Source organism: Geotrypetes seraphini, chromosome 10 (genome assembly GCF_902459505.1).
Source record: "Geotrypetes seraphini chromosome 10, aGeoSer1.1, whole genome shotgun sequence".
NCBI lineage: Eukaryota > Metazoa > Chordata > Amphibia > Gymnophiona > Dermophiidae > Geotrypetes > Geotrypetes seraphini.
Window position 1 is genome coordinate 105,343,145 of NC_047093.1, and position 23,170 is coordinate 105,366,314.

Below are 23,170 nucleotides of genomic sequence, written 5' to 3' on the forward strand. Positions count from 1 at the left end.
AGAGAATCAGTAAGAAAGTTCTTCTTCACCAAGAGAGTGGTAGAAAACTGGAACGCTCTCCCAGAGTCTGTCATAGGGAAAAACACCCTCCAGGGATTCAAGACAAAGTTAGACAAGTTCCTGCTGAACAAGGACTTACACTGGTAGGGCTAGTCTCAGTTAGGGCGCTGGTCTTTGACCAAAGGGCCGCCGCGTGAGCAGACTGCTAGGCATGATGGACCACTGGTCTGACCCAGCAGTAGCAATTCTTATGTTCTTATGTAGGTAATTTATAAAATTAGTCAGAGACCACTGTTCAGGCAATAGGCCTGATAGGTCTCCGCGGGAGCGGACCGCTGGGCAAGATGGACCTCTGGTCTGCCTCAGCGGAGGCAACTTCTTATGTTCTTATGCCAGGGTCCACTGAGGAATTCTGAGGTGAAGTCTGGCAAAAGGAGTCACGTGTACAGTGGAGGCCATGTGACCTAGTAGTACCATCATGTGTCTTGCTGAGATAGAAGAGTGGGAAGACACTGCATGATAGAGTTGAAGGAGAGCTTCCAGACATTGTTGCGGAAGGAAAGCTCCGAGTTGGATAGTGTCCAGAACAGCTCCAATGATTTGTAGATTCTGAGAAGGCTGAAGTTGTGATTTGGGAAAGTGTTCAATATGTTTATGAACAATATTGCTGAAGGGTTAGAAGGAAAGGTTTGTCTTTTTGTAGATGATAAAACGAAGAGAAATCCAATGACTCTGTGCAGTAGAAGGCGAATACCAAAAGCAAAAAAAAAGACTGCCGAGTGAAATGTACAAGGTGCAGGAATGTTTATTAAAAGTGTATACAAAATTGTAATCCAGAGAAGTGGCTCTCATATACAGTACATGGAATGAGGACCAAACACAGTCTGTGTTTTGGAGAAACACTTCTTCCTCAGGGGTCCGAAGTATCCTATGTATCACAAATAGAGAACCATGTGAAGAACAATGTGGTTGTTTAAAATGCTTAAAATGTGTGAATTGAAAGCAAAACTGCTGGCAAGCTTAAAGTAAAGTGCAGTTTTGCTTTCAATTCACACATTTTAAGCATCCATGTTGTTCTTTATTTATTTATTCAATTTTGTATTCCGTTCTCCCAGGAGAGCTCAGAACGGTTTACATTAATATATTTAGGTACTCAAGCATTTTTCCCTGTCTGTCCTGACGGGCTCACAATCTAGCTAATGTACCTGGGGCAATGGGGGGATTAAGTGACTTGCCCAGAGTTACAAGGATCAGCATGGGTTTGAACCCACAACCCCAGGGTGCTGAGGCTGTAGCTTTAACCACTGCGCCACTCTTCACATGGTTCTCTATTTGTGATACATAGGATACCTTGGACCCCTGAGGAAGGAGTTTTTCTTCGAAACACGGACCATGTTGGGTCCATATTCCATGTATATGAGAGCCACATTTCTGGATTACAATTTTATATAGACTTTTAATAAACATTCCTGCACCTTGTACATTTCAGATGATACCAAGATTGATAACAGAGTGAATACCCCTGTGGGAATTGAAAACATGAAAAAGGAACTGCAAAAGTTGAAAGAATGGTTTGATGTGTGGCAACTAAAATTCAGTGCAAAGAAATGCAGAGTGATGCATTTGGGGAGTAGAAATCTGAGGGAGCTGTATGTGCTGGGAGGAGAGAAGCTGATATGCACGGACGGGGAGAGGGACCTTGGGGTTATAGTGTCCGAAGATCTAAAGGCGAAAAAACAGTGTGACAAGGCAGTGGCTGCTGCCAGAAGGATGCTGGGCTGCAATGAATACATTTCAACATGCTGTGACTGCACACTGCTAGGTCCCAGCCATATCCTGCCCGTCGTATCACACTCAACAGCAGATTATTGATCACAAAAAGTGAAAAACCCCAGCCCGTGGTGTCCCACCGGCAGAGAAAACAGTCATACAACCCTGAGCACACTACCACATACATCCCAAACATACAAACACCCCCCTCCCCCCACCAAACCAAACCTGAAATTCAGTTGTAGCATGAAAAAATCCCTGCTAAATCCCAACCCCTAGAACAGCTCAACCGTGCAGCCCCGGAATTTGGGAAAGTTGATTTCGAATCCCAAGGTTTGTAGGAACCATGTTGGGTCACTACAATAACCTCCTGAGATGTAGAATCTTTGATGAGCCCGTCATCCAGGTAGGGGAATACCTGAAGACCATGGTTCCTTAGAGCTGCTGCTACCACCACAAGGCACTTGGTGAACACTCTGGAAGATGATGCTAGGCCGAAGGATAGCACTCTGTATTGAAAATGCAGATTCCCCACCCAAAATCTGAGGTACTGACAAGAGGCTGGATGAATGGGAATGTGAGTGTAAACCTCCTTGAGATCTAGAGAACATAACCAATTGTTCTGATTTAGAAGGGGATAAAGGGATGCCAGGGACAACATGCAAAATTTTTCTTTGACCAAAAATTTGTTGAGAGCCCTGAGATCCAGTATGGGCCACAGATCGCCTGTCTTCTTCAGAACTAGGAAGTAACGGAAGTAAACACCCTGCTCTGCTCTTCCAAGGAAACTTCCTCGATGGCACGGAGACGAAGCAGAGCTTGAGCTTCGTGAAGAAGGTTAGAAACATAGAAACATAGAAAAAGACGGCAGAAAAGGGCTACAGCCCACCAAGTCTGCCCATTCCAAATACCCGCCCTCTGGTTTCACTCCCCTAGGGATCCCCTGTGAATATCCCATCTTCTCTTAAAGTCCGACACGCTGTTGGCCTCAATCACCTGCAGTGGGAGTTTGTTCCAATGATCCACCACTCTTTCAGTGAAGAAGTATTTTCTGGAGTTGCTATGGAACTTCCCTCCCCTGATTTTCAGCGGATGCCCCCTGTTGGTCGAGGGTCCCATGAGGTAGAAGATATCTTCTTCCGACTCGATACGGCCCGTGATGTACTTAAATGTTTCAATCATATCATCCCTCTCTCTTCGTTCCTCAAGTGAGTACAGCCTCAGTTTATTCAGTCTTTCTTCATACGTGAGATCCTTGAGCCCCCAGACCATCTTTGTGGCCATTCGCTGAACCGACTCGATTCTCTGCACATCCTTCCGGTAGTGTGGTCTCCAGAATTGAACGCAATACTCCAAGTGAGGCCTCACCATGGACCTGTACAGCGGCATCATAACTTCAGGTCTCCTGCTGACAAAACCTCTACGGATACAACCCATCATTTGCCTTGCCTTGGAGGTAGCTTTCTCCACTTGATTTGCAACCTTCATGTCATCACTAAGGTTGGTCTGGGATGGATTGGAAGGATACTCTTTTGGAGGAAGCTCTGGTGGAATCTGAGCGAAATGAAGAGAGTATCCTTCCCTGATGATTGACAGCACCCAGAGGTCGGATGTAATGATCTCCCATCGATGGTAAAAATGAGGAGAGGACAGAGGTAGAACGATGGAGGTTATGCTCTGTTTGAGAAAGTCAAAAAGGCTGAGAAGCCTTGGGTGTAGCAGAAGGCTGAGGTTTCTGTTGCTTCAACTGTTGTTGTTTCTTGGGGGTGCTCGAGTGTAAGGAGGATACACACCTCTGATAAGATGGAAAAGGTTGAGAAGGTTTTGCAGGAGCTGGCTTAGGCTTTTGTCTGACGATGGAAGCAAAAGATTTTTCATGCTCAGGCAACTTCTTGGTGGCAGCCTCTATTGATTCATCAAAGAGGTCATTGCCCACACACGGAATATTAGCCAGATGATCCTGAAGGTTGGGATCCATATCGATGGTGCAAAGCCAGGCCAGACAGCGCATCGCTACCAAGAATGCAGTGACCCTCGAGGAAAGTTCAAAGGCATCATAAGATGACTGAAGAAGGTGCAATCTAAGTTGTTGGCTTCCCATTAATCACCGCATCACTTTTAAAATTTTATTATTAGTATTCAAAACCCTTGATATTAACGAACCCCAATTTATCAATAAAGCACTTATTCCTTAAAGTACTCTTAGTGGTTCCCTTCCTGAAAATTATTGGAACTCGACGACAAGATATGTTCTCGGTGATGGCTCCACAACTTTGTAACACTTTACCTCAGCAATTGAGAGAGGAAAATAATTTGAGTCATTTTAAAAGTAATTTAAAAAGCTTTCTTTTTAAAGACGCCTTTAATCTATAAATTATGTTCAAAAATTTTTACATTACCTTCCAGGATTTTACCTTCCCCCCCTAATGTTTTTTCCATTTATGGTTCTCTTCTGTACCCTAAAAATATTGAATTGTAGTTCTGCCCTTTTTTTTTTTTTACCTAGTGTCTCGGTTGGTCTGTATGTCTGTTGGTCTTAACTATTGTTTAAAATTTTTTTTTAATTTTTAAGCATTATGTTAAAATAAATGTTAAATTTTTTTTCTATGTTGTAATTCGCTTAGTAAAAATTAAATTAAGCGACATCAAATTAAAGTAAAACTTGAAACTTGAGACCATTGTCGGCTTCCTAAATTTAAGGAGGGTGCAATGACAACTTGAGTACCCCTTGCACACTAATACTTCACAGCATGTAAGAGCAAAACAACCTGGATCTTCTATGACCACTGAACCCTGAGAAAGTAGGTCCAGATGCACCTGAGACCGGGACCCGTTTGAAATGCAGCAGATCCAAATACCATGGTGTGTACGGCCAATCTGGAGCCACCAGAATGAACTTTCCCCGATGGCTTGCGGTCCGTTGAAGGATTCGTCCTATCATGGGCCACAGAAAAAAAACACATATAACAGCATGCTCTGCAGTCACAGATGGACCAGAGCATCCAGACCCGCACTTTCAGGCTCAGACCTTCGACTGAAGAACCTGTCCACTTTCTTGTTCTCCGCCGTTACCATAAGGTCAAACACTAGCCAATTCTAGCCCCAGCAATAAATAATGGCTTGAAGGCAGACACCAACAGCATCCACTCGCCCAGATCCAGGGTCTCTCTGCTGAGGAAATTGTCTTGGACATTGTCCACTCCCACTACGTGTGTCTGAAGATGAAGTTCTGCCCATTTGAAAGCAGGCTTCCAGATACAGATGGGCACTTCTGGTGCCTCCCTGGCAATTGACATAAGCCACCGTCAAAGCATTATCTGAGAAGACTCGGACCGCCTGGTCTTCCAGAGTCTTCTGCAGTATTGATAAGGCTAGCTGAATGGCTGAGTTCTAGCCTGTTAATCGAACACTTTCTCTGGGTGCCAACCAAAGTCCCTGAATCAGCTGACGACTGCAGTGAGCTCTCCAGCCAACGAGATGGCATCTATTCTTACAGCTACCCAGGAAGCTATGCAGAGAAGTCTGCCCTTGGTGAGAGACTGAGGGTGTAGCCACTAGTCTATACTGGCCCGAGTCTCAGGCATCCAACGTAGGGATTTCTGTAGAGTCCATTTGCAGAGACCAATGGGCTAGCAATGTGTGTTGGAGAGGACGCATGTGAGCCTTTGCACAGGGAACCACTTTTATTATGGCCGCCACAGACCCTAGCACTTAAAGATAGTGCCACACCGACGCAGACGAGTTGGCTAGCAGGTTTGTTATTTGAAAGCACAGCTTCCGTCTGCATGCTTCTGGAAGATAAACACTGCCATCCTCCATGTTGAACAAGACGCCCAGGTATTCCAGGGATGGCTTTCTTTGACACGATGATGTACATGGAGTATCTGCTAGAGCCCAAGTCTTCGGGTGGTACAGGTTCTAGGACCAGAATGTCTGGCAACCTTCTCACAGTGGCCTCCACTCTATTCACTTTTTCCAGACGATCCATTGGAGAGTCCATAAACCAATCCGTTAAGGGCCAAGCAAATTCCAGTAAGTAACTTTTCTGATCCCCAGAACCTAGCGATTTGAGGAAATCTAAACCCAGGTCTGCAGGAAGTCCGAGAGCCATCCCCCTATCTTGATCTGGCCTCATTGAATCTTTGGATGATGACAGATCCTGGGAACCGGAGGCCTGGTTGCACCTGGATCTAATAAACCTCTGCCTGTAACCCTGAAAGGATCTCTGGGAAGTGGCCCCAGAATACTGTTGAGCTCATCTGGAGCCACAAAAATTAAAGTGCCCTGAGCCTCTCAAGGTTCTGGGCCTGCTATCGGGCAAAAACTTTGGATATCGATCTACTACACAGGTCATAAGATCATCCAGACCTTTCCCAAATAACAATTACCCTTTGAAAGGGAGTCTGATGAGGGTAGCCTTGGACATGGAATCACCAGCCCTTTGTCAGATCCACAGCATCCTGCAGGCTGAGACTGAATAAGCTGAAGTTTTACCATAACCCCGATTCTTTCATACAGAGAATCTGCTACGTAATGCACTCCTGTTAGTAGGACTTGAGGTAACAAGGTTTGTTACGCTCACATTCAAGACTCCATAAACTGGTATGATAAGCATGAGTCACAAAGGATGCTCTGTATCTAAAACATTAATGTCAGGAAGACATAGGAAAACATAGTACATGACAACAGATAAAGACCAGTCTGCCCCGTAATCACATGCATTACAATTTCATGATTAAATTAAAATGTCTTTTTTCTCTTTGGTATTTTTGGGCCATAGACCTTATAAGTCTACCTGGTACTATCATTAGGTTCCAACTACTGGAGTTGCCATTGAAGCTCACTCCAGACTATCCAAACCATCTCCTTTGCAGGATTCAGGCCATGATAGTTTGCCAATTCATATTCAAATTAGCGATACTCTGTGTTCATCCCACCACAGTTTTTCTCTCCAACACCTCCCTTGGGAGAGCATTCCAGGCATTCACCACTCTCTCCGTGAAAAAGAATTTCCTAAGTCTATCACCCCTCAACCTCAATTTATGTTCTCTAGCTTTATCAATTTCCATTCTCCAGCACTGGTCACTGTACATGAAGAAGGACACAGTACTACTCAAAAGGGTCCAGAGAAGAGCGACTAAAATGGTTAAGGGGATGGAGGAGTTGCCATACAGTGAGAGATTGGAGAAGCTGGGCCTCTTCTCCCTTGAAAAGAGAAGACTGCGAGGGGACATGATTGAAACATTCAAAATACTGAAGGGAATAGACTTAGAGAAATACAGACTGTTCACCCTCTCAAAGGTAGGGAGAATGAGAGGACACTCTCTAAAGTTGAAAGGGGTAGATTCTATACAAACGTAAGGAAATTCTTCTTTACCCAGAGTGGTAGAAAACTGAAATGCTCTTCCGGAGTCTGTTATAAGGGAAAACACCCTCCAGGGTGAGACTGGACTCATTTGGAGCACTGGTCTTGACCTAGGGACTACCGTATGAGTGAACTGCTGGGCAGGATGGACCACTGGTCTGTCCCAGCAGTGTTCTTTGGATACTCCTCCATTTTGCTAAATTCCACATGTTTGAAATCCAGGACTAAGTTTTGTGTGGCTGCCTCCACTTTATTTGTTATATCAAACCAAATGTTTGATGATCACTACCACCTAGCTGGGCATGTACTCACACATTAGGGACACTGTCACCATTTGTGAGTACCAGATCTAGTATCGCTTTTCCCATCATCAGTTCCATCACCATTTGTCTGTGTAGAGCACCTTGAAGGGTATCCATTATGTCTCTACTTCTTTCTGATTCCAAAGACAGAACGTTTCAATCCAAAACCGGCAGATTGAAATCACCCAACATCACCTCTCCTTTCTTCCCCAGCTTTTGGATATCTTCAACAAGATCTTTATCAATTTGCTGCACTTAACTAGGAGGTCTATAGACATCACCCATGTAGATACAAGTTCCATCTTCTCTTTTCAAAGCTATCTATATTGCTTCTTCTTTTCCCCAGGCCCCCTGCATTTCATCTTTACATAGAGAGCTACTCCTCCACCTTTTCTACCATCTCTGTCTCTCCTAAAAAGATTATAGCCTAGTATGTTTGCATCTCATCCATGGGAATCAGTGAACCATGTCTCTGTGATTGCGACAATATCCAAGTCTGTTTTTAACATTAGGGCTTGTAGATCATGATTGATGTTGCTTAGATTCTGAGAATGACACAGGAAAAAAATCTGTCACCGTCTCTGCCCCATGTCCGCGAGCTCGGTCCCCGTTCCCACAAACCTTCTGATCCCATCCGCAGAAACCTCGAATAGTTATGATTTTATATTGAACTTATTTTATTTAAGTATAAAAAGAAACACTATTCTGTACAATTGTCATTTTATAAACACAAATACTACAGAGCAAGGATCAATAAAATCCCTGTCTCCACTCTCCTTCACAAATATCCCCTCCACTATTGAGAAAACTGTATAAGCCAAATTATTACAGAATGCTACATAGAAACATTATGCTAACAGAATACTGCGGTCACACATGACAGGAATAATGTTAGGGGAGTGCAACTAGGGCCTAAATGGTTAAAAATGAATTAAGTTATGCACGATATAGCACTTTATATATTATATAAATTAAAAATAAATTAAAAATTAACCTGCATTTACAGAAAACGGGACTTGAGGAACATGCATGTGAAGCTTAGGGCTGTGATCTGAGTGAGCTCGAAGTGGTGTTCTGAGGTTCTCTGTAATAAAACTGATTCGCTTGAAGGATAGTAATCACTAATGGTGATATACTGAATATCGAAATACAGAATGAAAGATTTTATGCAGTTTTGAAACAAATTAAAAGCACATTTGTTTGATATTATTAAGTCCCTCTAATGCAGGGATCTCAAAGTCCCTCTTTGAGGGCCGCAATCCAGTCGTGTTTTCAGGATTTCCCCAATGAATATGCATTGAAAGCAGTGCATGCACATAGATCTCATGCATATTCATTGGGGAAATCCTGAAAACCCGACTGGATTGCGGCCCTCAAGGAGGGACTCTGAGACCCCTGCTCTAATGCCACAGCAGAGATACAACCCCTGCAATGTTGCACCTGATGAGATGTAAGCTCCTCAATATAAACCGACTTTAAATGGGGGAGGAGGTGAGTAAAGCAAGAGATTTGGAAATCAGGTAGGGCAGGGGTAGGCAATTCCGGTCTCGAGAGCCGGAGCCAGGTCAGGTTTTCAGGATATCCACAATAAATATGCATGAGATAGATTTGCATCTCAAGGAGGCAGTGCATTCAAATACATCTTATACATATTCATTGTGGATATCCTGACCTGGCTCCGGCTCTCGAGGACCGGAATTGCCTACCCCTGAGGTAGGGCAACATTCATGACATGAATGGTTGGGTTTCAGTCAAGGCAGGTTAGGGTCTGACTAGAAGCAATCCAGGTATGTTGTATAATTTTGAAAAGAACTTTGTTCCTAGTATGTAAGGAATCAAGAAGCTTAATGTAAAATGTTTACAAACATTAATTGTTTTGTCATTTCTGCTCTTCTGCTGTTGTGCCTCATCCAGTTCTTTCTCTAGGTTTTCCTTCTCCTGCTGTAAATCACAAAGTTCTTGATTTCTGTTTTTCATCACTCCCAACAATTTACAGATTTCTGTATCTTTTGCTGTGTTGTCTACATGTAAATCAGCCAGAAGAGTTTCTTTTTCCATGAAAATAATTTGAGAGTCTTCAACACCCTGAAACAGAAACATGTAACAATATAGCCATTACAATGAGGCAAGTTAATCTGAATTAAGCTATCATTAGTTAAGAAAATGAGTTCATGAGAGGCGCCATCTGAGCTGTGAGGATAAAATACCAGAGCTCAAAACTTCTGCCAGTCTTAACATCTCTAACTTGGGGGAGGGGGGGGGTAGAAAACCAAAAAAGAGATTAGATTCTTACCTTGCTAATATTTTTTCCAGTAGATAGGTGTATCATTCTGGACAAGTGGGTAATTTTCCCATCGCCGCAAGCTCTACAGATGGAATCCACTCTAGATTTTTTTTTTGTAACCCTCTCACTTCACTGGGAGCTCTATTGCCACCTACAGTTAGTTTCCAAGCATGCAAGAATTCCTTTGAGAGTAGGAGAAGTAAGGAAATGCTCTAACAAATCAACATAAGAAAACGTAATGATTAACCAAAGCCAACAGAAGCACCAAAGCAGCTCATGAAGTACCCCGTAGATGCTAGAAGGGCTGATTGATATCCAAGATACACATTTGGAGAAGAACAATCAGAATGAGACAGCAGGCAGGTGCAGGAAGGACGGGGCAGGGGTCCAGAATGACACATCTATCTACTGGAAAAGATATTAGCAAGGTAAGAACCTAATCTCTTTTTCCAGTGCAATAGATGTGTCATTCTAGACAAGCGGGACATACCAAAGCAGTCCCAGAAATCTAGGGCGAGCTGACTGTGCCAGCCCATAATACTGAGAACCCAAAAGCAGTCATTCCTTGCCGTAACATCCACCTTGTAAAACTTAGCAAATGTATGTAGAGTGGACCAAGTTGCCACCCTACAAATTTCCTCGGGGGAGACAGCCCTAGCTTTAGCCCATGATGAAGTCATACTTATGGTGGAATGCACCTTCATGGAAACAGGAGATTGTTTCCCACAGATAATGTAAGCTGACGAAATGGCTCTACAAATCCATCTGGAAATGGTGGCTTTGGAAGCTGGCATGCCTCACTTAGCTGAATGAGCACAAACAGTTGGTCAGAGATTCTAAACTCATTAATGACCTCAAGATATTGAAGTGGTACTCTTTTCACATCTAGCTTCTTCAAAATATGGTCCTGTTTCTTAGAACCTGTGGACAGGAATACAGGTAAGTTGAATTCTTGATTGACATGAAACGACAAAACTACCTTCGGTAGAAAAGAAGGTAGAGAGACTCCAGTTTCTGAGTTTTTAAGGAAAGGTTCTCTACATGAAAGAGCCTGGATAAATCCAGTAACAATACTTCTTCCAGCAGCTCAAACGGAGCTTTGGTGAGACTCCACAGAACGTTAAGATCCCATGAAGGAGGATTTCTGGTGACGTCACCAAATCAAATGGCGGGTTAGAACCGGAGCTCTGATCCTAGTGAGCAAATTCCCCCTTCCCTAAGTGCGTGTGAGTTGGTGGGGCACGTTGAACTTGAGCGGCAGCGTTCCGGAGGGTGAATGTGGCTGCAAAATGCCTTCGAAAAAGAAAATTGCTAAAGGGGCGCCTGACTGACAAGGTACCGGAAAAATGCAGCCTGCGCCAGATGCACGGAGCCTCCAGCGCGTCGGTGTGTGAGTCTGGGGAGAGTGGGTCAAGAAGATGAATCAGAGAGGGGTGCCTCTCTAAGACTGCGGTGCATGGAGTCTTCAGCAGCAGACCTCCAGCAATGGGCCAGTGATATCAAGCAGGAGGTCGTCGCGGTGAAAGGGAAAATTAAGGACGTGGTTAAGGAAATTAAGAGGGACCTGGCAGACCTCATGGGGAGAGTGAGGAGACGGAGTGTCGCATAGGTGAGCAGAAGGAGGTGGACCAGGAGCTGAGTGGAGCGTTTGAAATGGCCCAAAAGTTCTGGCAGGACTGTTATAACAGAGTGGAGGACCTAGAAAACAGGTCCCGCAGGAATAATATCCCCATCCATGGGGTGCCCAAAACGGCAGATTACTCTGATGCAATCCAGGTGATGCAAGAGATATATTGCTCTATCTTCTCCTCAGCTGAGGAAGCAAGTGCATCTATTAGGGTGCTGAAGGTGGACTGGGCTCACCGCATGCTGCGGCCTAAAAAAGCGGACTATCCCCGGGACATTATTTCTTGCTTGTACAACTTTGCAGATAATGCCAAACTGGTGCACAAAGCCAGGGATCTGGGCACCTTTGAGTGGAAGTCCCATAAAGTGGAGGTATTCCAGGACCTATCCGCTATTACCCTGCAGCGGAGGAGAGAGTTCCGACCGATTGTGGTGGTCCTGAAGCAGAAAAACCTGCGTTATCGTTGGCTGTTTCCCTTTGGACTCCTTATTACCATCAACGGAGCTCATAAGAGGATAACCACTGTGGCAGAGGCAGGAGCGCTGCTGAGGAAAGAAGGGATGGTCAGTGTAGAGGATTCTGTCCTAGGAAAGCAGGTGACACAGCAGCTGGATAAGTTTCGCTGGAGAGAGAGTTCGATGAGGTCCCAGAAGCGGGGATCTGGCAGTCATGGTTTGGAGGAGCCAGCTGGGAGCAGAGGTCACCCAGATACCTGATGTGAGGGGAGCATGTGGGGGCGGTTTCTTGCATGGCTGTCTTTGGCCATCCTGGGACATAGCACTGTTATGGATCTTTTGGTTTTGCATTTGGTGTGTGACTGGGGCTGGTTGTGAGGGGCTTCTAATATGGGGGAGTTAGTGGGGTGTATGCTGCAGGTGGGTGGGTGGAGGGAGGGGGGAAGGAGGTGGTGGAAATGGGATTTGGTGGGGTCACACAAAGTCATGGAGGGGAGTAGGAGACAGTGAGTGTGGGTTGGATGGGCAGGGGGTTAGGGGTGGGGTGGACGGGCAACTTTGAGAGGCTATGGATGAGGGTAGGGGGGACTGTCGAGGGTCTTTTTGTGCACGATATGGGGGGGGGGGGTGATAAATTGCGGGTGGGTAGTTCCAATGTTGAGGGCCTTAATATGCTCCGTAAAAGACAACTGTTACTAAAAGAGTTAAAGAGGCTTCAGATTGATGGCAACTTTGTACAAGAGACACATTTTGTGAAAACTGGGGAGAAACTGATTCAATATAGGGAATATCCCTACATATTGTGGGCTTCTAATAAGAAGGAGCGGATGCGCATTCTGTTTGCCAAACATCTTAAGATTATACTGGAGTAGGATTGGCAGATTGAGGGGGGGGAGATGGGTTATTTGGGTGGGAAGGATTGATGGGGAACTGGTTACCCTGGTTAATCTATATGCCCCTAAGCAGGGTCAGTTTTTTGAGGTGGTTTTGGCCAAGGTACTGCAGATGAAGCAGGGTTCGGTGATAGTGGGAGGGGATTTTAATTTGGTGGTGGACCCTGAATGGGATTCTACGGGATCGGGTAGGGAAAGGCTTCAATCAGATAGGCAGCACTTGCAACATTTTGAGGAAGTATTCAATATTGTGGATGGATGGCGTTCCCAACATTGGCAGGGAAAGGACTATTCTTATTATTCCCCGGTCCACGGAGTATATACCAGGATTGATATGTTATATTTAGAAAAAAGTTGGCGGGGGGGGGGGGTCGTGGCTGTTGGATTCCTGCATTGAAGATATAGGGTGGTCGGATCACTCTCCCATTTGGATGGATGTGAGGTGGGGGACCGATACAGGAGATTGAATGATAGTTTGCTGCAAGATCCTTAATGGTGTGTAAAATTGAGTAGGTTATTCTAGATTTTCTGGCGCATATTATTAATCAGTATTCTCAGACGATGATCTGGGAAAGTTTAAAAGCTGTACTTAGAGGGGAGCTCATTTCTCTGGCGGTTTATAACAAAAGGACTAAATTGAAAAAGGAACAAGATCTGCGGGAGACCTCAAGACAGCTGGTGGCCCAACATAAGCAGGGTCAAGGGGGGGGATCCACTTCACTTAAGGATTAGGGAAGTACGGGAGGAAATGGGGAAATTGGAGGATGAGGAGATCCAATTTAACTTGGAGAGACTTCACTTCCAGTTCTTTGAGTCCGGGAATAGGGCAGAGAGGTTATTGGCGCATCGCCTTAAGCTTAAACAAACCCAATCTAATATCATGGCTATAAAGGATCGGACGGGTCTGATGCTGACGCTGAGGTGGCCATCCATAAGTGTTTCCGGGACTTTTATCAGGTGCTTTATACTCCTGAGAGTCAGGGCTCTGAAGAAGAAATTGGGAGGTATTTATCGGATTTGGGATTGGCCTCATTGTCGGAGCCGGAGGCTCAGGGTTTGGATGCTGATATAACTCTAGATGAAGTACACACGGTGATTTGGCATCTTAAACCAGGGAAGTCTCCAGGGTTGGATGGGTTTACAGGCTTATTTTATAAAAAGCTATCGACCCTAGTGGCTCCTCTGTTGGTGAGGGTGTATAATAATCTGAGGGACAGAGCGCAATTGCTCTTTTTTTATGCAGTTGGCGGGGATAACGATTCTACCTAAACCCGGGAAGGATAGTACGCAATGTGGAAGTTATAGACCAATCTCATTGCTGGGCATAGATACCAAAATTATTGCTCAGGTATTGGTGGCTAGATTAGCGGTTCATATGCCTGTGCTTATCCATCCGGATCCGGTGGGGGTTATAGGGGGGGGGGGAGGCAGGTGGCCGATGGGATTCATAAGGTTTTGAAATCTAGTATGGCAAACCAAATGGAATGGGGCAGCATGGGTAGCAGTGGCGGTGGATGCTGAGAAGGCTTTTGACTGTGTGGACTGGCAGTTTATGGAGGCTGTGCTTAAACATATGGGGATGGGGTCCCGGTTTGTATCTTGGATCAAGTCCTTGTATAATTTGCCATTGGCATGTGTTAAAATCAATGGGGTTTACTCCTCTTCCTGTGAACTCTGGAGAGGGACGAGGCTTGGCTGCCTGCTGTCGCCGCTGCTTTTTGCTTTGGTGATAGAACCATTAGCACAGATTCAGTTGTTGGATAAGATACAAGGGGTACCTATTCAGGGGTGTGAGCATAAACTGTCTCTTTTTGCTGACGATATCCTGGCTATTGTAGAGGGGTCAGAGCGCTCCTTTATGACTTTTCAGGAGTGTATGCTGACTTATGGGGCGCTGTCTGGGTTCAAGGCAAATTTAACTAAAACGGAGATATTGAATATTTCGGTACTGGATTCAGCCATTTCAGGGATTAAAAGGACAATTCCTTTACGATGGGTTAAGGGACCTAGCCGATATTTGGGTATTCAATTGGGGGTGGACTGACAGTTGTTACTTTAGCTTAATTATGTTCCTTTGGTGGTGGCCCTGATTAGGGATATGGAATGTTGGGAAAAGTTATGTTTCGTGGCTGGGGCATATGGAGGTAGTTCAGATGGTGATTTTACCTAATTTTTTGTATTTCTTTCAAGTTTTGCTACTGAAATTCCCAAACAGTATTTCCAGCGTTGGCATAGAAGCCTGCTTTGATTCATGTCTGTGTGTATGAGTGGAGGGGGTTGTAGATGATCTAGGATGGCTCAGGTTGCCATGTTTAAATTTAAGGCGGATGGGGGGCTGGGTATTCCTCATTTGGAGCATTATTACAATGTGGCGCAGCTGCAAGCAGGGGTTGAATAGCATGCTGTCTCTAGGAAGCTGTGGGTCCTGGTAGAACTGGGTGTGCTAGAGGGCTATAATGGAGAGCGGGCCTGGGATCTTTGTTGTGGGGGAACTGGGGGAAAAGATTTGCTGGCTATAACTAATCCCTTTACTCGGTGGACTTTGCGGGTTTGGAAAGGGGTTGCTTGAAAGCTGATGGGCAAGGGTAAGGGGGTACATCACCTTCCTCTGCGGTGGGCATCCAATTTTATACTGGGTAGGGAGGGGGGATATTCAGGAGGTGGGAGAGGAAAGGGCTGCAGTACTTTGGCCAATTCTTGGAGGGGGACTCCGTACGAGCCATTCCGGTGCTTCAGTCTCGCTATCAGTTGGAAGCGGGGGACTTGTTTCCTTATTTAGAAGTGAAAAATTATCTCATGAGGGCTCGGGTGTGGGACCCCGCTCTGTATGTTGTCTGAGTTTGAACAGTTACTGGGCATTCCAGTAAAGCGAGGTTGTATATCTTGGTTATACAAAATGGTACATGGGGAGCGGGGAAGGAAGCCTTCTTATTTAATGGCTTGGGAGGTGGATTTGGGAAGGGTGTTTCCAGCAGAAGAATGGAAGCAGATAACATTTAAGCTTCATCATATTGCTGTAGCACCTGCATTAGTGGAAAATGCTCTCAAGTTGCTGGTGCGCTGGTATGTGACTCCAGTCCTTTTGAGTAAAATGTCTGCTGCTAGTGCTGACACATGCTGGAGGGGGTGTGGACAGAGGGGAACCTTTATTCATATGTGGTAGAGTTGTCCTAAATTGAAAGCTTATTGGGGGCAAGTGTTTGGTTATGTGGGAAGTTATTGCAGGTTCCCATTCTGGAGAGAGTGGACATGGCCTTAATGGGGATTCAGGAGGGGTGGATTGAGGATACTCAAGATAAATTGGCCCGGCTAGCATTCACAGCGGCCAGGCTGGTTGTGGCACGCTTTTGGAGGAGTTTGACTTTGCCCACCTTGATTTTAATGAAGGAAAAGTTGGGATGGGTGTGTGCAAGCTTTCGGCCATGCTGACCAGGCAATGGCAACAGTACTTAGACATCTGGGGTAGATATTTAGAAGTGGATGGGTTGAGAGTGGATGCGCCGGATTTGGGGTGGTTGGTTGGGGGATTGTGGTTGACATTTTTATGCTTATATAGTACTTGGTTGACTGTGTTAGGATATTAGGGGGGTATTGGGGAATATGGTTTAATGGTTATTGACCTGCTGTTCGGGGGGAGTTCTTCCAAAATGTGCAGAATGTTGTTTTTCATTGAGTGTATTGCTAGTGGTATTGGATTTGATGTATCTTGTACTGTTGATTAAGTGAAAAAAAAAAAAAAGATCCCACGAAGGAAACGGAGGCTTAATTGGTGGTCTGATGCAGAAAGCACCCTACAGAAATCTGCCTAGGTCTGGATGAGATGCTAGCATAGGTCTGTGGTCCAGAGTCCTGAAACAAGATAGCCTTGTGATTTGAAAATGAAGGAAAGCCACAGTGAGTCCCTTGCTCAGGCCAGCTTGGAGGAAAGCCAACACCCACAGAAACCGGAGCTGAAAACGGCTCTGCACACTCTTAGGTGCACCAATTTTGAGAAGTCTTCAATGCTTTAGCATAGGCAGAGACTGTAGTTGGCTTCTTAGACTTGAGGAGGATAATAATGACCACCTCTGAATACCCTTTCACTCTTAACACTTCGTATTCAAGAGCCATGCCATAAGAGCAACAGCTGAGCCCAGAGAGCAGGGCAAGCAGGAGAAAGTCGGGAGGCAGGCGAGCAGAAGGAGCAGAATTGGAAGAAGAGAGAGAGGAGTAAGAGGGGAAAGAACAAGAGAAGGCAGGCAAGAGTGAGGGGCAGCAGTGAGAGGTAGCTCCGCCCACCCCTCTGATGTCAGCCAAGCACAGATCCGGAGCTCCCCCTTAAAAGGGGAGGGGCCAATGGCGCTCAGCCATTCGGCGTACAAAGGCAAGCGTTACAGGCACTCACCTTAGCGAGAGCGCCTTTGGGATGGGCCTTAAGAAGGGACGAGTCACTGCAATGAAGAAACACTAGGGAAGGACACCTATATAGGCAAGTACCACAGGGTAACAGGACAGACAAGCAGCAGATAAACAATTACAGTAGTAGTAGCAGAGGGAAAACACAGCAGACACAGAGGACACACACAAGCAACAGGGGTAGCAAGTTTAAAATCAGGAGAGGGACTGCACAGTAACACCAAGCACACTACACAGATTCCTACATAAGGAGAAGCCACTTCAGACAAGCGTGAGAAGGCATATAGGGAAGAATAAGAAGCATAGAGGACCTGGGAAACAGGAAGAAGCCACTTCAGACAGCAAACCATCAAGCAGACCGCAATGGAAGCAGCAGACAGAAGCAGGATGTTAAGCTACCCAGTTTTCTGCGCCATTTGTCATATGTATGACTACCTCCCCTCTGGGAGACAGTCTTATGTATGCACTCGAAGTGAGTAACTGGAGGGCCTGAAGAAGCAAGTCAGACTACTGAAGAGCAGAATACTAGAACTAGAAGCACTTCGAGCAGTTGAGGAGGAGGACAGAGAGGCAGAAAATTTTATAACAGAGGGAACCATTGAAGAAGTCAGGGAATTAGAGAAGTTCATCGAGGAGGCATACAGAGGCCGTGTAAAATCAACAACAGTGGAACTGCCAAGATACACTTACAGCGAGTGAAGACCATCTGGAGGACAATCACAAGGAAGGAGACCTGGAAACAGTGGAGGGAACCCACAGGAAGACGAGTCCAGTGCAAGCCCACGCCAGGATGAGGAAAGATGGAAGTGTGCTGAGGACACGGACCTGCAGCTAGAGAGACAAGAGAAGACAGCAATGGTCGTGGGGGACTCCATCATCCGACAAGTCGACAGCCACATAGCAGGAGGAAAAAAGGATCAGCTGGTGACCTGCCTACCAGGAGCCAAGGTAGAAGATATAGTGAGCCACATCAATCAACAGGATCATCGACAGCACAGAAGGGAAAGATACGGTGGGTGGTGATCCACGTTGGGACAAACAACGTGAGCAAAAGGAACTACAGCAGGGAAACACTGAAAGACTGGTTCCGGATGCTAGGAAGAAAGCTGAAGACCGGAACGCTAAAGTTAGCATTCTCAGAGATCTTGCCTGTACCCAGGGCTGACGGCAAGAGGCAAACGGAGCTGGAAGCAGTCAACGCATGGATAAGGTGCTAGTGTTAGGAAGGATTCCACTTTGTGCACAATTGGACGACGTTCTGGGGAAGAGCAAGTTATACAAGAAGGATGGACTCCACCTCAGCGGAGACGGAACAAGGCTACTTGTAAGCAACATCAAGCGAGAAATTGAGTTTTTAAACTAAGAAGAAGGGGAAAGCCGAAAGTTGACCAAGAGTCGATGGTTCGGGAAAAGGTATACCCAGAGGATACCATGCAAGAAAATTGCGGGGATGACTCACCAGATCATAGGCAACATAGAAATCCTGACGGATCGAAAAGGACGGAAGCGAGGGAGACAGAAGAGGGAAGGATATGCAAGAAAGTAACAGGCCGCAAACTTAAGTATATGTACACAAATGCAAGGAGAATTGGAGATGGGAGCTATGGCACAAAAAGATAACCTAGACATTATCGGTATCACAAAAACATGGTGGAACGAGGAAAATGTCTGGGACACTGTGCTTCCGGGATACAAGCTATACCGCAGAGACAGAGTAGGACAAAAAGGTGGGGGTATTGCCCTATACATAAGAGGGAATTGAGTCTACCAGAGAGAACACGCCGGAAATGAAAAATAAGGTAGAATCTCTATGGGCTAAAATACCGGGAACAAATGGAACAGAGACGAAGATCGGCATCTACTACCGACCTCCAGGGCAGTCCGAAGAGACTGATGGAGAAATGATGGGCGAGATTAAACGCAATTGCAAGGGAGGCAACACAGTTATCATGGGCGACTTCAATTATCCGGGATAGATTGGAACCTAGGCACTTCAGGCTGCAGTAGGGAGACCAAGTTCCTGGATGTTGTAGGCGATTGCTTCCTGGAACAACTTGTCAAGGAAATGCAATTCTGGACTTAATTCTAAATGGACTACTAGGATCGGCACAAGGTATAGAAATAGAAGGGAAGCTGGGAAACAGTGATCACAATATGATCCACTTCAACCTGAACACAAGAACAAAACATAGATCCAGAATGACGACCACGGCACTGAACTTCCATAAAGGGAACTACGAAGGAATGAGAGTTATGGTGGGGAAGAAGATTAGGATAAGCACTGTAAAAACGCTAGAACAAGCAAGGTCCCTTTTTAAGGATAGTCACCGAGGCGCAAAATCTATATATACCGTGAATCAACAAGGGTTCCAAGAGGAAAAAGAATAAGGAACCGGCGTGGCTCACTGTAGTGGTAAAGGCACCAATCAAAGGCAAGAAGACTTTATTTAAGGGATGGAAAAGGACAAAACTGGAAAAAGCACAAACAACATCAAAGCAAGTGCCATAAGGCGGTGAGAGGGGCCAAAAGAGACTATGAAGAAAAAATAGTCAAGGAGGCAAAAAATTTTAAACCGTTCTTTCAATATGTTAAGGGGAAATGACCCGCAAAGGAAACAGTGGGGCCATTGGATGACCATGGAATAAAGGGAATACTAAAGGAGGACAAAGCCATCGCTGACAAACTGAACACATATTTTGTTTCTGTATTTACCAAAGAGGATATATCCAATATACCAGAAGCCGAAAGGCTATATACAGGAAACAAAGACAGAAAACCTATAGGGTCGATGGTCAGTTTAGAAGATGTATGCAGGCAGATCGATAGGCTTAAAAATGATAAATCCCCAGGACTGGACGGCATTCATCCGAGGGTAATCAAGGAACTGAAAGGGGTTATAGCTGAACTGCTTCAACTAATAGCCAATCTGTTGATCAAATCAGGAAGGATTCCGGAAGACTGGAAAGTGGTGAATGATATGCCGATCTTCAGGAAAGGTTCGAGGGGAGATCCGGGAAACTACGGGAGACTAGTGAGTCTGACTTTGGTACCGGGAAAGATAGTAGAGGCGCTGATAAAGGACCACATCATTGTTCTCCTTGATGGACACAATCTGATGAGGACCAGCCAGCACAGATTCAGCAAAGGAAGATCTTCCTTGACAAACTTACTGCACTTCTTCAAAGGAGTAAATGGGCAGATAGACAAGGGTGACCCGGTCGACATCATATATCTAGATTTTCAAGAGGTGTTCAACAAGGTTCCGCATGAACGTCTACTTCAAAAAATTGCGAGCCATGGAATCGAAGGTGATATACTCACGTGGATTAAAAACTGGTTGGCACATAGGAATCAGAGAGTGGGGGTAAATGGACAATACTCGGACTGGAAAAGCATCACGAGTGGAGTTCCACAGGGTTTGGTGCTCAAACCCATGCTCTTCAACATATTTAAAAACGACCTGGAAATTGATACGACAAGCGAGGTGGTTAAATTTGCGGACGATACAAAGTTATTCAGAGTAGTGAGGACACAGAAGGATTGCGAAGACCTGCAACGAGACGTAAACGCATTCGAGGAAAGGGCCACGAAATGGCAAATGAAGTTCAACGTGGATAAGTGCAAGGTGATGCATGTCAGTAACAAAAATCTTATACACGAATACAGGATGCCAAGTGCAGTACTTGGAGAGACCCCCCCCCCCCCCCAGGAAAGAGACTTGGGAGTACTGGTCGACAAGTCAATGAAGCTGTCCGTGCAATGTGCGACAGCGGTGAAAAAGGCGAACAGATTGCTAGGAATGATTAAGAAGGGGATCACAAACAGATCGGAGAAGGTTATCATGCCGCTGTACCAGGCCATGTTGTGCCCCCACCTGGAATACTGCATCCAACACTGGTCACCATACATGAAAAAGGACATAGTACTACTAGAAAGGGTCCAGAGAAGAGCAACAAAAATGGTTAAGGGACTAGAGGAGTTGCTGTACAGTGAGAGGCTAGAGAAACTGGGCCTCTTCTCCCTTGCAAAGAGGAGACAGAGGGGACATGATCGAAACATTCAAGATAATGAAGGGAATAGATGTAGTAGAAACATAGAAACATAGAAGATGACAGCAGATAAGGGCCATAGCCCATCAGGTCTGCCCACTCTACTGACCCACCCCCAAGTCTACTATCCTAGGGATCCCACTCCTGGTGACAGGTTCCCTTGGCTTAACCCTCTAAGGGATCCCACATGGGCATCCCATTTGCTCTTAAATTCTTGCACGCTGTTTGCCTCGATCACCTGCACCGGGAGCTCGTTCCAAGGATCAACCACTCTCTCGGTGAAGAAATATTTCCTGGTGTCGCCATGAAATTTCCCGCCTCTGAGTTTCAGCGGATGCCCTCTTGTGGCTGAGGGTCCTTTGAGAAAGAGAATCTCTTTTTCCATCCTGATATGGCCGGTAATATGCTGAAACATCTCGATCATGTCTCCTCTCTCCCTACGTTCCTCGAGTGAGTACAGCCGCAAATTTTTCAGCCTTTCCTCGTACGATAGATCCTTGAGCCCCGAGACCATCCTGGTGGCCATCCGTTGCACCGACTCTACTCACAGCACATCTTTTTGGTAGTGTGGCCTCCAGAATTGCACACAGTATTCCAAATGAGGTCTCACCATGGTTCTGTATAATGTCATTATGACTTCAGGCTTCCGAAACTCCTGTGGATGCAACCTAACAACTGTCTTGCCTTAGATCAGTGGTACCCAAACCCTGTCCTGGGGGACCCCCCCAGCCAGTCGGGTTTTCAAGATATCCCCAATGAATATGCATGAGAGAGATTTGCATGTAATGGAAGCGACAGGTATGCAAATCTCTCTCATGCATATTCATTAGGGATATCTTGAAAACCCGACTGGCTGGAGGTCCCCCAGGACAGGGTTTGGGAATCACTGCTTTAGATGAAGCCTTCTCCACATGATCAGCAGTTTCATGTCTGCACTGATGATCACTCCCAAGTCTCGTTCTGTTGAAGTTCTAGCTAAGGTCTCACCATTCAAGGTGTAAGTTCTGCACGGATTTCTGCTGCCGAGGTGCATGATCTTGCATTTCTTAGCGTTGAAGCCCAGCTGCCAGGTAGGTCCTGTGTCATACTATCTTGTGAATTGCCGTCTCTCACTATATTGCATAGTTTGGCATCGTCAGCGAATAATGTTATCTTACCTTGAAGCCCCTGAGTTAAATCCCCTATGAATATGTTGAAAAGGAGCGGGCCCAAGACTGAGCCCTGCGGTAGTAGAGAAAAAGAGATTGTTCACCTTCTCCAAGGTAGAGAAAATTAAAAGGGGATAGATTCCATACAAACATAAGGAAGTTGTTCTTCACCCAGAGAGTGGTAGAAATCTGGAACGCTCTTCCGGAGGCTGTTATAGGGGAAAGCACCCTCCAGGGATTCAAGACAAGGTTAGACAAGTTCCTGCTGAACCAGAACATATGTAGGTAAGGCTAGACTCAATTAGGGCACTGGTCTTTTTACCTACAGACCGCCGTGTGAGCGGACTGCTGCGCACAATGGACCACTGGTCTGACACAGCAGCAGCAATTCTTATGTTCAATCTGAATCATCTATGCACACTGGACCCTGAGAGAGAAGGTCCGGTAGCACTGGAGACCAGAGACCCAGACCCATTCAAAGAACATCACATCTGTGCACCAGTCTGCAGAGCCAATCTGGAACCATGAGAATGAAATTTTCCGGATGAGTTTCAATCCTTTGACTGATTCAGGCTATCATGGGGCAGGGAGGAGACATAATAATAACTTTATTTAATATACCGCAATATCACAATAGTTCAGAGCAGTTTAAAGCGGAAGAGACTGTACACAGACAGCGATAATACAAAAAACTTTTGAAATTACATTAGCATGTTAAGATTAATTGAGTTTATCTAGGAGTGTTTTAAGAATACATCAAGGCAGAAGTGTTTGAACGAAAGTGTCTAGACCAGGGGTAGGGAACTCTGGTCCTCGAGAGCTGTATTCCAGTCGGGTTTTCAGGATTTCCCCAATGAATATGCATGAGATCTATTTGCATG

General features: G+C 45.5%; 1 protein-coding gene across 5 annotated transcripts in view; it reads right to left on the reverse strand.

The window, feature by feature from the left end:
• LOC117367981 (CDK5 regulatory subunit-associated protein 2-like) overlaps window positions 1-23,170 on the reverse strand; it is a 372,935-nt gene that overhangs the window by 206,226 nt on the left and 143,539 nt on the right. For all 5 annotated transcript variants that reach the window (XM_033961149.1, XM_033961147.1, XM_033961146.1 and 2 more), the window contains one exon: window positions 9,304-9,522. In XM_033961149.1, coding sequence (XP_033817040.1) covers window positions 9,304-9,522 — 219 coding nt within the window. The remainder of the gene's footprint in view (window positions 1-9,303; window positions 9,523-23,170) is intronic.